We start from the raw sequence: 14,466 nt of genomic DNA on the forward strand, positions 1-14,466 counted from the left end.
TCTTACCGTGCCACAGCATCCCTGTCCAGGTAATCTGCTAAATGACCCGGTCTAACGCAGACGTTGGTACACAGCAGCAAAGGTCGTATGATGCAGGATACAGCGATTAGGATACTGTTGTTGATAAACCCGCTGTGCAGATCGTCCGTTGTGGTGCGCTACGTAGTACGCACCAACCATACCAGTGTACTCACTCCAGGTGTATCGCTCCATTAGTAAACAGAGACAATGCACTACTGCACTGGTGGAAAGCAGTTGCCTACAACTGAAGAGCGTAATATGCCCTCTAACAGCTGAAGATCGTAATACGGCCTCTAACAACTGAAGAGTGTAATACGGCCTCCACCGGTTTAAATACTCCTCATAGGAAAAAATGACATTAGGGAGAAATATTTGTTTTGATGTCCCCTACAACCTCCCAGAGTTTGTCAGTTTAAATACTTTTCACCTTGTATGTACAGTATTTAACAATCACTTTCTGAGCATTTCTGGTGAATTAAATAAAATCTTAGTTTGTACAGGGAATCATATAACTCTCTTGGAAAATGCTTTTTCAAGATTGATGTCTGAAATACCCCTTTGTGATAAGGACAAGAGGGAGACTGAGTCGATAATCAAATTACTGACTACTTAGGACTCTCATGGATATGATGGAGGGCCTAGCAGAATATTAAAGGACTATGCTGCACATTTTAGCCTATTACTTAGACATATTTGTATTTTTCCTTTAAGAATGGTCAGTTTCCTGAACGGTTAAAGTACTCAGTGGTAAAGCCGCTTTATAAAAAGGGAGAAAGGGGTGATGTAGGCAATTTTAGACCTGTTTCCATGCCATCAGTGTTTGCTAAAGTTATTGAAAGGGCTGTGTATGTAAGGATAACTGATCATTTTATATCACATAATTTGCTGTCAAATGTACAGTTTGGCTTTAGAAGTGGTTTAACAACTGAAAATGCTATATTCTCTTTTCTCTGTGAGGTACTGGAGGGTCTCAACAAAAGCTTTTGAATGCTAGGCATATTTTTTGATTTAGCTAAGGTGTGTGTTTGTGTTGATCACGAAATCTTGCTCCAGAAGCTGCACCATTACAGAATACGGGGAGCAGCTCACAATTGGTTCACCTCTTGCTTTAGCAACAGACAGCAAAAGGTCGTTATTCACAGTGTTGAGAATGGCTGTGATGTGCGGTCTGAGTGGAGTATGGTCAATTGGCGGTTGCCCCACTCCTGTTCCTTATTTATTTCAATGATATGCCCACCTGCATTACAGGTAACTCTAAAATATTTCTGTTTACTGATGACACTAGCTTGGTAGTAAAGGATGTTGTTTGCAACATTGGCTCAGTTCCAAATATTGTAGTTCCTGACAGAAGTTCATGGCTTGTAGAAAATAAACTAACACTAAATCACAGCAAGACTCAGTTTTTACAGTTTCTAACACAGAATTCAACAAAAGCTGATGCTTTAATTTCACAGAATGGGCATATGAGTATTAAAACTGAACAGTTCAAATTTCTAAGTGTTCAGATATATAGTAAACTATCGTGGAAAACCCACATTCAGGATCTGGTTCAAATACTTAATGCTGCCTTTTTAGTATTCGAACTGTATCTGAAGTAAGTGATCATTTAACACAAAAATTAGTCTACTTTGCTTATTTTCATTCAGACATCTATTTTGCTTTTTAGCCTGATCATATACTGAAATCTTTCATTAAGGTGCACATGTAGAAGTACTGAATCCATCGCATAGCAGTAGACCTACAATGCTATGGAAAGATGTCATGTTTTCAACTGCAGTCCAGGCAGAGACAGAAGGTTGTGAGGGGAGGGTAATTGGTATTGACAGTCTCAGGCCTCCCAAGGACACCTGGCCATCCAGTTCTCCAAACCAGACAGAAATGAACAACGCACTGATGTAGGATGGGGGCTTCTTGGGATTGAAAAACATTGACCATTTCATGCACACACCATTATGGTTTTAAAAATGGTACAGTGCTAAAATTGGCATATTTTGGAGTCTTTTTGTTAATTTGAAAAACTTCTATTGTTTTGAATCTCTATCTTTGGAAGTATACGGTGTGAAAATGTTTAACAGTTGAAACTGTTGAAAATGTAACGCAGTACAAGAAAGATCCAAGTGCTTTTTGTCATGGAATGCAAAGGTCAAAAATGTTATAGGCAAAAGATCTGAAAAAAAGAGTCAAAATTTTGAACATTTTCAATTCCCTCAAGTTGGCACAGGGGTTTTTGGGTTGAGATAACTTGAATTCTGCCCTTCAGACCATCTACATACAAAATAAATAAAAAAATAGAAAAAAAGTAGTTACAACATTTGTAATGCCCCCCCCCCCCCCCCACCACCACCACCACCACCACCACCACCACCACTACTACCACCACCACCCCATCCTCTTCTTTTTGGGTACCTTTCGGAATTAGTTTCTGAAATGTAGGTTGTGGCCATATAATGATGTGTAGCGTAGCCCGAGATCTAGGTTGGGTTGAATGCTTACAGTTTGGTTATGACAGTGTATCCAACACTTCAGTTAATTCAGCCTTTATCTGCCTCTACAATTTTTACCCCCACTCCCGCCACCGCCACCACATTTCCCCGGTCAACCAATCCCTTTAGTTAGTCAACCTACTATGCCATCAATTTTACTTCACATTTCTTTTCATTGCCTCTTCATTAGTTATCTGATACACCCATTTAATCTTCAGGATTTTTTCTCTAGCAGCACATTTAAAAATCTATTTTCATCTTGTCTTAAATATTTATTGTCCATGTTCCCTACAGGGTTACACTCCAGACAAATACCTTCAAAAAAATACTTCCTTGCACTTTCATTTATATTTGATACCAACAACTTTCTCTTTTTCAGAAATACTTTTCTTGTAATTGCCAGTCTGCAATTTACATCATCTCTACATCAACCTTCATCAATTGTTAAAGACATTCTCCATTCCCTTCAGCTGATTTTCCAAGTCTTCTCCTGTGCCCTTCGACTCTTATAATTGAAATGTAAATTCTGTACAATTTGTAGGTTTATTTTATTCGTTTATCCTTTGGCCATTCGGCACAACAAATTAGGACATATCAAGTAAGTGTACATATACAAGCACATGCGTACCTGCACGCCCCCCCCCCCCCCCACACACACACAAAGCTATCTCTAAATCTACAAATGCTACAACATATTTTCGTAAATCTCATACATCCTGTGTACTATGTAGAACAGTTTTGTCATGGTGTGTTCTCTAAAGATGTTACTGCTTCTGAGAATTTCACCATTACTCCAGGTGCCATATTTCGACTTACATCTTTCAGCAGTCTGTCAAGTTGTTCTCAGTATCACACCTTCCATCTCCTCTTCACCTACCACTCAGTGGACTCACAATTCTTGAGAGTACATGTATGATGAGAATAAGGCCCAAGCCATTGCTGTACTTCTTCCTTTCCTTTGCTGTAGTTTAACTCTTTGGCTGTATCTTTTCTCAGACTTAGTCTCTAGGACACAAACTGCTGACAATCTGGCTTGCTTATAGAATGTTGATTATGTCTTTTCTCACTTTATGTACATAGATTTATTTATGTTCAGTCCCCACATCTGGGTCTGACCTTCAAATTTTTCAAAATTTTTGAATGATTGTGTAGGCCATGGGGGAAGATTTCCCACTACCCAGCATGGTAGCCTGTACATGTCAGTGGTCATCAGGTACCCTTATGGTACCTGACAACATAGGAAGTGTTTTGTTGATGCCTGAGCTGTAAGTTAATTAGTTACGGGTTCTATTGATCAATCTCACGGTAACAGTTATTATTTGGGATGTATCAAGTGCATAAGAAATGCACACACATGAATCAAGTTCTTTTTTTTAAGCTTAAAATTTTTATTACATATTCCATTCCCTTAAATGGCATAAAAGGCATATATTATACCTATAGATTTAATTATTCCTATTCAAGAATTCATCTATGGTATAGAAGGAGTTGTCAAGGAGATATGATTTCAATTTATTTTTGAAACTATTACTGCTGTCTGTCAGACATTTTATTTTATCTGGTAATTTATCGAAAAGTTTTACAGCGGCATATTTTACCCCTTTCTGTGCCAAAGATGGGTTAAGTAGAGGATAGGGTAAATCTGCCTGTCTTCTGGTATTGTAATCATGAAAGTCACTGTTGTTCTTAAACTGGTCTATGTTGTTCAGAACAAATTTCATTACTGAGTAAATGTGCTGAGAATTCCTAACCTTTTAAACAGATGCCTACAAGATGTGCAACTATGAGCCCCAAACATTGTTCTAACCACTTTCTTTTGAGCAGTGAATACTTTTTGCCTAAGTGTTGAGCTACCAAAACATATTATTCTGTGCGACGTAAGAGAATGAAAGTATGCAAAGTATGGTAGCTTACTAATTTCTGTATCCTCAGAATTGGCAATTATTCTTATTGCAAAAGTCACTGAACTTAGTCGCTTTAGGAGATTCAAAATATTAAATTTCCAGTTAAAATTCTCATCTATATGTACACCCAAAAACTTAGTATGCTCTACTCTGGCTACCGACTTCTGTTGATGTTTTATATTTATTGAAAGAACTGTACTCTTTGCAGTAGAAAATTTGATGCACTGTGCTTTTTCAAATCTCAAAGCAAGCCCATTTGCAGAAAACCAATTAATCATTTTTCCAAAAACATTATTTGTATCATCAGCAAACAGTGTCAGGTTAACTTCTTGTTTCAGATAATAAGGGAGGTCATTCACCTATATCAAGAACAGAACAGAATGATCGAACCTTGTGGAACACCTAATGTAATTTCATGCCAGTTAGATGAAGTAGCAAACGTCCTTAAATCACTTAAACCACATACAGAAACTTTTTGCTTCCTGTTCTGTTGATATGACTTAAATCACTCGTGTGCTGTTCCATTTATACCATAGAATTACAATTTCTGGAACAATTTCATGGTTCACACAATCAAATGCTTTGGATAAGTCACAGAAAATTGCTATTCGTGACATTTTACTATTTAAAGACTCTATAATGTGGGCAGTGAAATTGTATATCACTGTCTCAGTGGAACAGCATTTTTGAAATCTGAACTGTGACTTACCAAGTATCCCATTACTGTTGTTATGGCTAACCACTCTTGAATACATTACTTTCTTGATGATTTTTGAAAATGCTGTAAGCAAGGGTACTGGCCAGTAATTATTGACAGCTGTGGTATCCCCTTTATTGTAGAGAGCCTTGACAACTGCATGTCTTAGCCTGTCTTGGAAAATACCGTGAGTTAGTGATGCATTACATAAGTGACTCAGAACATCAGCTGTAACTGCTCCACATTGTTTTAATATCTTGTTAGAGATGTCATCTAGTCCAACAGAACATTTATTTTTCAAAGGTTTAATGATTTTCTGTACTTCACAAGAGGCTGTTTTTTCATCTACACATAAGAAATGGTTGTTAAATACATTAGTTTCTTGTGTACTGTTGGTTAAGATGGTATTGCTCTCTTTAATAGTAATACTACCTACCCCAGTGGTTACTTTTCATGTCTCTTCTAACAACATGCCATATTGATTTGATTTAATTGCCTGAGTTGTTAATTTCATCTCTAACATACATATGTCTTGATTTCCTGACAAATTTTCTTAGTATGTTACAATAATTTTTATAGTGTAAAATTACTTCTGGGTCTTTACTAATTCTTGCTGTCTCATACAGTTTTCCTTTTCTTTCTGAAGACACTTTAATACCTTAGTAATCCAAGATTTCTTTGTAAACTGTTTGGTGTCATATTTAGTAATATTTTTGGGCAGTAGTGTTCAAAAAGGGATATAAATTTATTAAGAAATATGTTGCACTTATCAATAACACTTGGATCATTATATACATCTCCCTAATTAACATTTCTTAAACTTTCTCTGAAGTGGTCTGTAGATACCGGGTTGAGCAACCTTACACATTAGTTACTGGTTTCTGAAGTGTACACCATGCTAGGTTTTGTAAGTTAATCAATTGTGCTTCATGATCTAATAATCCATTTATCACAGGGGAAGTGTGCATTAGTTTTATATCCTCTTGCTGTACAAATACATTATCCGTTAGAGTGCTACTGTCTTGAGTTATACATGTAGGGAAATTGATCACTGATTCTAAGTTATATGCCATTAATAACACTTCTAGTTCACTTTTACTATCAAAATTGCTTAGAAAGATTACATTGAAATCACCACAGATTAGTAACTTCTTCTTTTTGTCTGACAGACAGCATAATAGGGAGTCAAACTTTTTCATGAATAGCTCCCAATCTCCTCATGGGGACCTGTACACTGTTGCTAATATTAACACTACATAGTTCACATGCACAAACTTCAAAGTGCTGATCGACACAAAATTTGCTTACGTCTACAGTTTTTTTTATAGCCTTGTTTTGTGTAAATGGCAACTCCTCATTTATCCATGCTAGATCTGCAAGTGTAAGATGCTAAATTATACCCATTTATACTGACACTTTCCATCCCCACAGTTACATGGTGTTCAGACAAAGTATATCAATCTCATTCTTATTTTTGAGATCATCTAAATACACTAACAGTTCATCTACTTTATTTTTTATTCCCCTGATATTGTGATGCAGTAAGTTGATATTATCCTTAGCTTTATTCCTATGTACTGTACATGAAGCTTCTTTTATTCTATTTTTCTTGATTGTTGTCTGTCTGGACTTTGGCTTTAACCTAAAAAACCTGTCTGCCTAGTCCCATTAACAACAGAGATCATCCCTTGTGTGACTGTGCGCCCCCCCCCCCCCCCTCCCCACGCTCCCTTACAGTATCTGCTAATAGAGGAGCTAACTGGCCATCAATCCACACCTGTTTGGGTTTGGAGTAGGTGGCATCACGGCAGATATTTGGTGTCGCAAAACAACCAAAGTTCCAAAGTTATCAGCACGTGGCCATGAGACTCTAGCAGTCTGTTCAGAGAGACCAAAATTTGGTGTCTTCATTATGACCCTTGCAGTTTTATGTCACTGGCTACACCATTGTAGGAAAACAACCAGTCGACTTGTGGACAGTTATTCCTCTTAGGTTTTTTTTTGTTTTTTTTTTTTTGTTTTTTGTTTGTGTGTGTGTGTGTGTGTGTGTGTGTGTGTGTGTGTGTGCAAGGTATTGAAAACTTAATAGGTGAACTCTCTACCTTTAACAAATTGCGAAGCGATTCCATCTTAATCCAGATGGCGAATCCTACCTCATTCCAGGTGTTGCTCTCTTGTAAACAACTTTGTGATGTATCACATAAGTAGTTTGGTGTAGTACAGGGATTAATTTTTCACCAGGGCCTAATGTTTCATACTGACAAAGTATGTGAACACTTGGAGAGGCAACGGATCCACTTAATATGTTGTACATGTCAAGGCCCACCAGACAAGGTAGACAGAGGTGCATTAATTCATGTTTTGAGGGGCATTCACTTCTACAAAAGGTCAAAATCATGTGTTATTTCTGTGATGTGAAGTTATTCCCCACTCCTTTAAATGCTTGCACTTCGGGCATGTCTTACCAGTGCACGTACAACCTGATTTAGGGGGACTGTGGCCACCAACATCACAAAAATGCAATGTGCGCTGCCACCTGGCTGCATACCCAAAGTGTGCTAACCTACCAAAAAAATGCAAAATCCAGGAACTGAAGGTCACAGGCAGTCTCTCATATTTTGAAGCTCAGCAGAACAGGATTATTTGTATCTGTTCTCAGTATCTACCTGTGCCACTACTGGGGCCAAATTATCAATAGTTTCTAGTGTATTTACTCCCTTGACATCAATATCTGGTAGTCACACATTTAAACTTGACCAAGGGTGTGATATTGCTCTCTGATCTCGTGGTTCCTGTGGCACCATCTTCAGGAACCACGTCCCGCATCTGGCCAGAGAAGCAGTTTTCTCCTCCAGCATCTACTGGTGTCAAGGCTCGCTCTTGGGAACCTTCAAACATCCCCCACACACTCCTCTCTGCAGAAATCCACAGATCAGGAGCTCAAAAACTGCTAGTGGTTGAAGGAGCCACAGACTATGGGTACATTGGCTGAGCACTCTATTTCTGTTAACTATACCCACAGTGGAAGACATCTCAAACATTGATGAAACTGCTATTCATCCTTCTAGAAGCTTCCTCGGCCACTGCCCAGTGTCATGGTGGACCAACGGCATTGAAGGAGCTGTTCAGGATTGTTGAAGGGCCATGCAACAGTTGTTGAGGGCCATTGAAGGACCCTGCAACATCTAAAGCAACACTCCTCACAGATTCCCTCCTCACCTTTAAATGTCTATGCACTAAGGCTCACTAATTAAATGCAGTAAGGAGGGGTGCTGGGAACTCTATGCCTCTTCATGTCAGGTGCAGGCCAAGCTCTTTAATCCGAGTCGCCAAAGATTAGTAACTGTTTCAGGTCTCTTCCTTCAGTGTGGTATTTGCATAGATGCATTAGTTCATGCTAAATCTTGCAGTCCACTTTGCAGCAGTGTCACCATCCTCTTCTTATCTCTCTCCTCCTTTCTCTCATTGCAGTGTCAGTATGTCTTAAAAATAAAGGTAATTTCTGTTTGTTTCTAGTAATTTTGGACTAGAATGAATTTGGAGCCTGCTGTAATATGCTAATATAGTCTACACCGATTAAGCACTAGGTCTACATTACATTCAGCAATGACATGTACTTTAACATTCCAGAGTTATGAATAATTTTGTGTGTTTGAGTCCCAGTCTGGCAAAAATTTTCATTGTTGTCATTCCATTATACAGATGATGGTTGTCCATGTTTGCAACTGGGAATACATTTCATGTTTTTCATAATGGCTGTAGGTGCCACAGGTCCTGTTCCTTCAGACATAGATGTACGTCCGAATGAACATAGCATTGTAATTTGAAATAACACAGGCACTGTGACATTGGTATCACCTGGTCCCAAAGTTTTTAACAGTATTTTTTGAAACTCCATGTATATCTACGTTTGTATAACAAGTTCTGTGCATTGTATTAACCTGATAAATCCAATATCACTGTTAAAATAAATACTGATATAATCAGTCACTAAACTATACCATGCTATACTGACAAGGCCAATTACTCTTATCTACATGATTAGAAAGACAGTCTTCCACACCAATCATTGACGGAGCTGTATCTGTTTCCCATCCAGATGGCCACTACTGCAATTGGGCTCCCCGCTTCTGCTATTTCTTTATCACTGGTTGAAGCCCACACTGAGTCGAAACCTAGAGAAAACAGTGCAACTTGTTTTTCATGGCACAAATTATGTACGAATGAAAATACCATGAAAGGTTTCAGTAGAGGTTTACGGCCAATTTCCTTTTTCGAATTTCAGTGATCCTCCGAGTAATTCAAGGTTTCCCACTCTTGCCATATTGTTCTTTGGTATACCCTAGCTACCACCAGGAGCTAGTACCAGTATCACCCACTATTTTTAATGGCGTTTGAAATTTATGGTCATCTGCCTGTGTCTGTTCAAATGGCTCTGAGCACTATACGACTTAACAGCTGAGGTTATCAGTCCCCCTGTGTCTGTGTTTCAGCTTCTTTGAGAATATGATTCCCGAACAAAATAGCATTATTAGTCACCAAAGTACAAACAGACACACAAGTAATTGGAGAGCAGCTTACTTTTCGAAGATAGATTGTTCGTCCTCAAAAGACATGAGACGATTTCTTTGATGTGGTGTGGGCAAATGATTTATGGCATATAAAAATTGTAAACACAATCGACACTGAAACTATAATTTCTCCATTGAACTAATACGATCGAAGTATTGAATTCAACCAGCAGAAACTACTACATGCACACCAAGGAACTTAGATGCACACAAACAGAAATTTAAACTGGGAAACTATCATCAGTCGCGTCTCGCTGCGGTGGGGTGTGCGCATAAACATGCCATGCCGATTCGCTGAAGTTCATGATGTCACAACATAGAGTAGAAACACCTCTGGAGTGAGCGTTGCATACTGCACATGTTGTCAACATTAACTTGGGGTTGTCATGTGACCTCAGGATACTGATGCTTGTTTGTGCTTTCTGCATAGTTCAAAACTTACAATATTGCAATATTTGTTGTGTTTTCATGATTTGTTTATTCATAACAGCAATGTGAATTACTGTTTCTGCCACAGGTGCAAAGAGAAATACATGGAAGGAGAAACATTTTGTTTTATATGAATGCTTCGAAGTTCTGTGCTGATCTGATTGCATTTTGAATAAATGTTCTAAATCTGTTATTGTATGTGCAAAATGTGTCTAAGTTCTTGTTAGTGATACACATAAAAGGGCATTTCAACCTGCAGCTCGAAAAGTGGACATTTCTTTTGAAAGTGGTGAACCTTTTCAATTAGGCTTTTTCCTCTTCATGCATTTATGATAGATCACAACTGCATAATTTGTGGCCACTTTGTTTGTTTTAAACTGAAATATTCTTACCGTGTGGTACTATGTAATGTGAAGAAACAGTTTTGTGTTTTATTCAAAAGCAAAACGTTCATGAAATGTTCCACTCTTGGTCAGACAGAATGCTTTGCAAAATAGAGAAGAAAAACTGTGTGTGTGTGTGTGTGTATGTGTGTGTGTGTGTGTGAGAGAGAGAGAGAGAGAGAGAGAGAGAGAGAGAGAGAGAGAGAGAGAACCCAACATTTTAGAGTATAGAAAATTAAAAGCTAATGCAAGTACAGAACAATTGCTTTGTTTATTTTTACCACAATGTTGGCATCCTCACATCTAGGTTGTATACTGTGCTTTGGAAGTAAGCCAATAAAAAACAACAGACTGAATGTGAATCATTGTAATGAGGAACAAAAATAAGACAAAAAACACAGTATTACCAAAGTACAAAACCAGCTGCTTTGTTGAATTTAATGTAATTTATTGTCTTCATTATTTGATTAGTAAGCATAAAATATTGTTACATAAGATGCCAACCATGTGTGTCGTGTAGCTTCACTTGATGCTGTTAAATGGTCCTACACTGAAAAGCTAAAATAAATGTTACAGGAGCAACGGTATTATAAATTCATACAATATCCTGTGTGTTAAGGGAGTGGGGGAGGCAGCGAGAGAGAGTAACGTGTCTTATATATTTTTTATATGTGGGGTGCACCTTGCTTTGTAATGCATTTAACCAGTGATCAGATTTTTTAAAATTCATGTTATTACGTAGTCTGTAATGAAGTGGGAGCAAATGCGCTAAATGTCTATGAGAAAGTGTTGCCAGTAAACAAAACTGTGCACTAGCCAACAAGAAAAAGAAAAAAAAATGATTAGTAGTCGGTATAATCGTTAATATGTGGCAAACTCTATGGTTTTCGGATACTTTCAGAGGTACCAATTTGCTGTAAAGTCGTTTTGCAATACTATAAAACCAGAAATTTACTATGTCACATTCCATAATACCCTCATGTGTCGTGTAATACCGAAAATTTTCGGTGGTTGACGCAGATACTAATAAATGGGTGCATCTGGGCTGTGACACTTCTCACAAAGCAGCACATCAAAGTTTTAAATTCTTGGTTTCCTTCATTTCTCTTCAAACTGCTTTAATCCAGGTATCAAATAAAAATTGTTATGACGTTTGCGAAAAGTCTATGCCATATCCATGGCACCTACGAAGTTAATCTGCATATACTAGTGATGTAATGACAGTCTAAATGTACAGGGTGCTTCATGGACAAACCCACAGCATCTCACCCATCTCCTATCCGACCAACTCCACTTTCATAAATCCGCAATTTTTATCTCCCTCGACCTAGAAAAAGCCTACGATTGTGTATAGCATTCAGGGCTCCTCTTCAAACTCCAGATATACGCACTTCCATTGAACTATGTCGAACTTATTGCATCCTTCCCATCTAATTGCCCAGGCTTTGTCACTATTAACAGTACTGATTCCTGTAGCTTCCACCCCACTGCAGGAGTCCCCCAAGGTTCTGTCCTCTCTCCTCTCCTTTATCTCTACATCACTGATATGCCCAAACCATCCCCACCAGTATGCTTAGGACACCACTTTACTCGCCCTCTACCCAACATTCCAGAGTTCTTAACGATCCCTCCACGTTCACCTCAATCAGTTTACCTCCTGGTGTAACCAATGGCCTCCTGATGTAACAAATGGCTCCTCAAGATCAATACCTCCAAAACCCAGGCAATAATTGTAGGATGAACCACCCACACCTTCTGCCTCCATAACATCTAACTTACCATTTATTACCATTCTATCCAGCTAACTAACACACTAAAATATCTTGGAGTAACCCTGAACCAACAGCTAATGTGAAACCCCCACCTATTAACGATCCAACAGAAACACCACAATACTCTCAAATTACTAACAGGCTGAACTTGGGAATTATACTCCTTCACTATCGTCTCCACCTACAAAACCCTGCAAATGTTGTGAGGATCTCTGCCCCACCAGAGTTCTAGAAATCTTTTCAAATCTTCGAACGCCACGCAGTCCCCTCAACTGGATCTCAACCACCTCGTCAAATTTCCACCACTCCTCACCCACATCAAACACCTACGCATCTCCTATACTGTCGGCAAACTAGTCTCGAATATACCCATTGTCTCCCTTGCCCAGGTATGCCACACCTTCACCAACACATCCCTCCATCTCTACACCTCCACACACTCCATATTACACACTCCATACATATCTTATCCCAATGCAACTTCAACCAACTCCCTCTCCCAGAAAATCAGATGTGCCCTGATACTTACTGATCCTACCAACTTTAACCCTTCCCCAATCTGTCCCACTCCACATCAGGGCTCGTCTCTCCTTTTCCCTCTACACTCACCTGTATCCCTTTCTTTTTGTGCCACAACCCTCCCCAGGCACCATACCCTCTGTCCATCCCAGTGTCTGTATTCCCACTATCTGTTTCGCTTCCTACTTACCGTCTCCATAGTTTCCACACCTCACAGACCCCTATCTCCTTACCCACCCACCCCAGAACCTCTATGCAACATTTTCTCTCCACACAGAATACTTTTCACCTTGTGCAGGTTCTTCAGATATCAGCGAAAGTGCTGTGCTCCAGCGTTTTTTCACCGAAGAATTTCACCTCATTGCAACTGTAATTTTAAATTGTATATTTTCTTTGTCCTTTCAGCTGTTTGTCATTAATCTTTTTAAAATACATTGTAATCAGTTTTGTATATTTATTTTTATATCGCTTTTGTTCTCTTTTTTAAGCACTCTTGGGGGAAGAGCGGAGTATTGTACTGCTGACAACCTACCCCTCGCCCATATGAGACATGGGGGATGAAATAACAACAAAGAAAAAAAAAAGTATTTGACATGGAGGCGTATTTGGTCGATGCCATGCAAAGTCGTTGGTCCTTGTAAAATGCTTGTGCTTTAAAAATATATTAACACATTGCCATGTTTGTACTGGTGGTGTTGTGTGGTTAAATTGCTTTTTAAATGTGAAGTTGGCAGAAACAAGTGTAGTTATTGAAAGACTTCGAAGCAAAATATATTCAAATGCTAGCCATAGCATCTAAATAAAATTGTACCGGATTTAAACAATGAAAAATGCACCAATTACTTGTTATTTTCAATCCTAGCACAACATGTTTCAAGAATTTATCTGCTATAAGGGGGTTGTTTGTGTTGTTGCCCGGATGATAATTACACGAAATATGTCACAGTGTGGCCAGATGTACGTGTACTGATCAAGCAAATTCTCAGCATTCCAGATAGGTCGGCTGGCGAGGGCATGTTACGTACCGTATGGCTGCATTAAGTGATTTCATATGTTGACGTTTCTGTGTGTTTTTTCTGTCTCTGTTGTCCTGTAGTTTTAAGGCATTACACAGAAGCCCACACATGTGCAAACCTTCACTCACACTCTTTGTTAGTGGATTGGAATACTCAAAATGCATCTTGCTAATGAAAAAATATGGAAGTTGTGCTGTGTTTCATTATTTAAATCGTGAATTAGAAAGTTGGAGACTTACCAAAAACATTGATTATGAGGAATGGAAAAAAGACATCATACCTTCTGTTTGAATTAATGCAGTGTGGTGTGAAAATAATTTAAAAATTAAAGTATTAGACCCCACACTACAAACAGTAAGTTAGGTTGGAGTGTTGTGATTTACTGCAGCCAACAAATGTGAATTGAAATAATGATTGTCATTACAGCTTCATCAGGAGAGTAGCCTGATGTCTACCTTTGAGACATATTTAACACAATACTTATTAAAATAGACTGCAAAATAAATCCAGACATTACATCACATAATGAAGAAGCCTCTGACAAGTATTTTGCTGCCTATTGTGTAAATATACCCACAAGTAAACTACGAAATAGGCAACAGCAAAGGTTGTTATCATATGAGGGTTGTTACCATATGAGTGTGGGGCCATATATGGACAAGTACCTGTGG

The 14,466-nt window shown here is 38.5% G+C and overlaps 1 protein-coding gene across 1 annotated transcript in view; it reads left to right on the forward strand.

Moving 5' to 3' along the window:
* Positions 1-13,581, forward strand: part of LOC126248729 (gem-associated protein 2-like) — a 34,485-nt gene extending 20,904 nt beyond the window's left edge. The window contains exon 2 of the mRNA XM_049950046.1: positions 13,268-13,581. Within this exon, the coding sequence (XP_049806003.1) occupies positions 13,268-13,303 (36 nt within the window). The 3' untranslated portion in view covers positions 13,304-13,581. The remainder of the gene's footprint in view (positions 1-13,267) is intronic.
* Positions 13,582-14,466: the final 885 nt, after the last annotated feature.

The sequence above is a fragment of the Schistocerca nitens genome, chromosome 3 (assembly GCF_023898315.1).
Source record: "Schistocerca nitens isolate TAMUIC-IGC-003100 chromosome 3, iqSchNite1.1, whole genome shotgun sequence".
Classification (NCBI taxonomy): Eukaryota; Metazoa; Arthropoda; class Insecta; order Orthoptera; family Acrididae; genus Schistocerca; species Schistocerca nitens.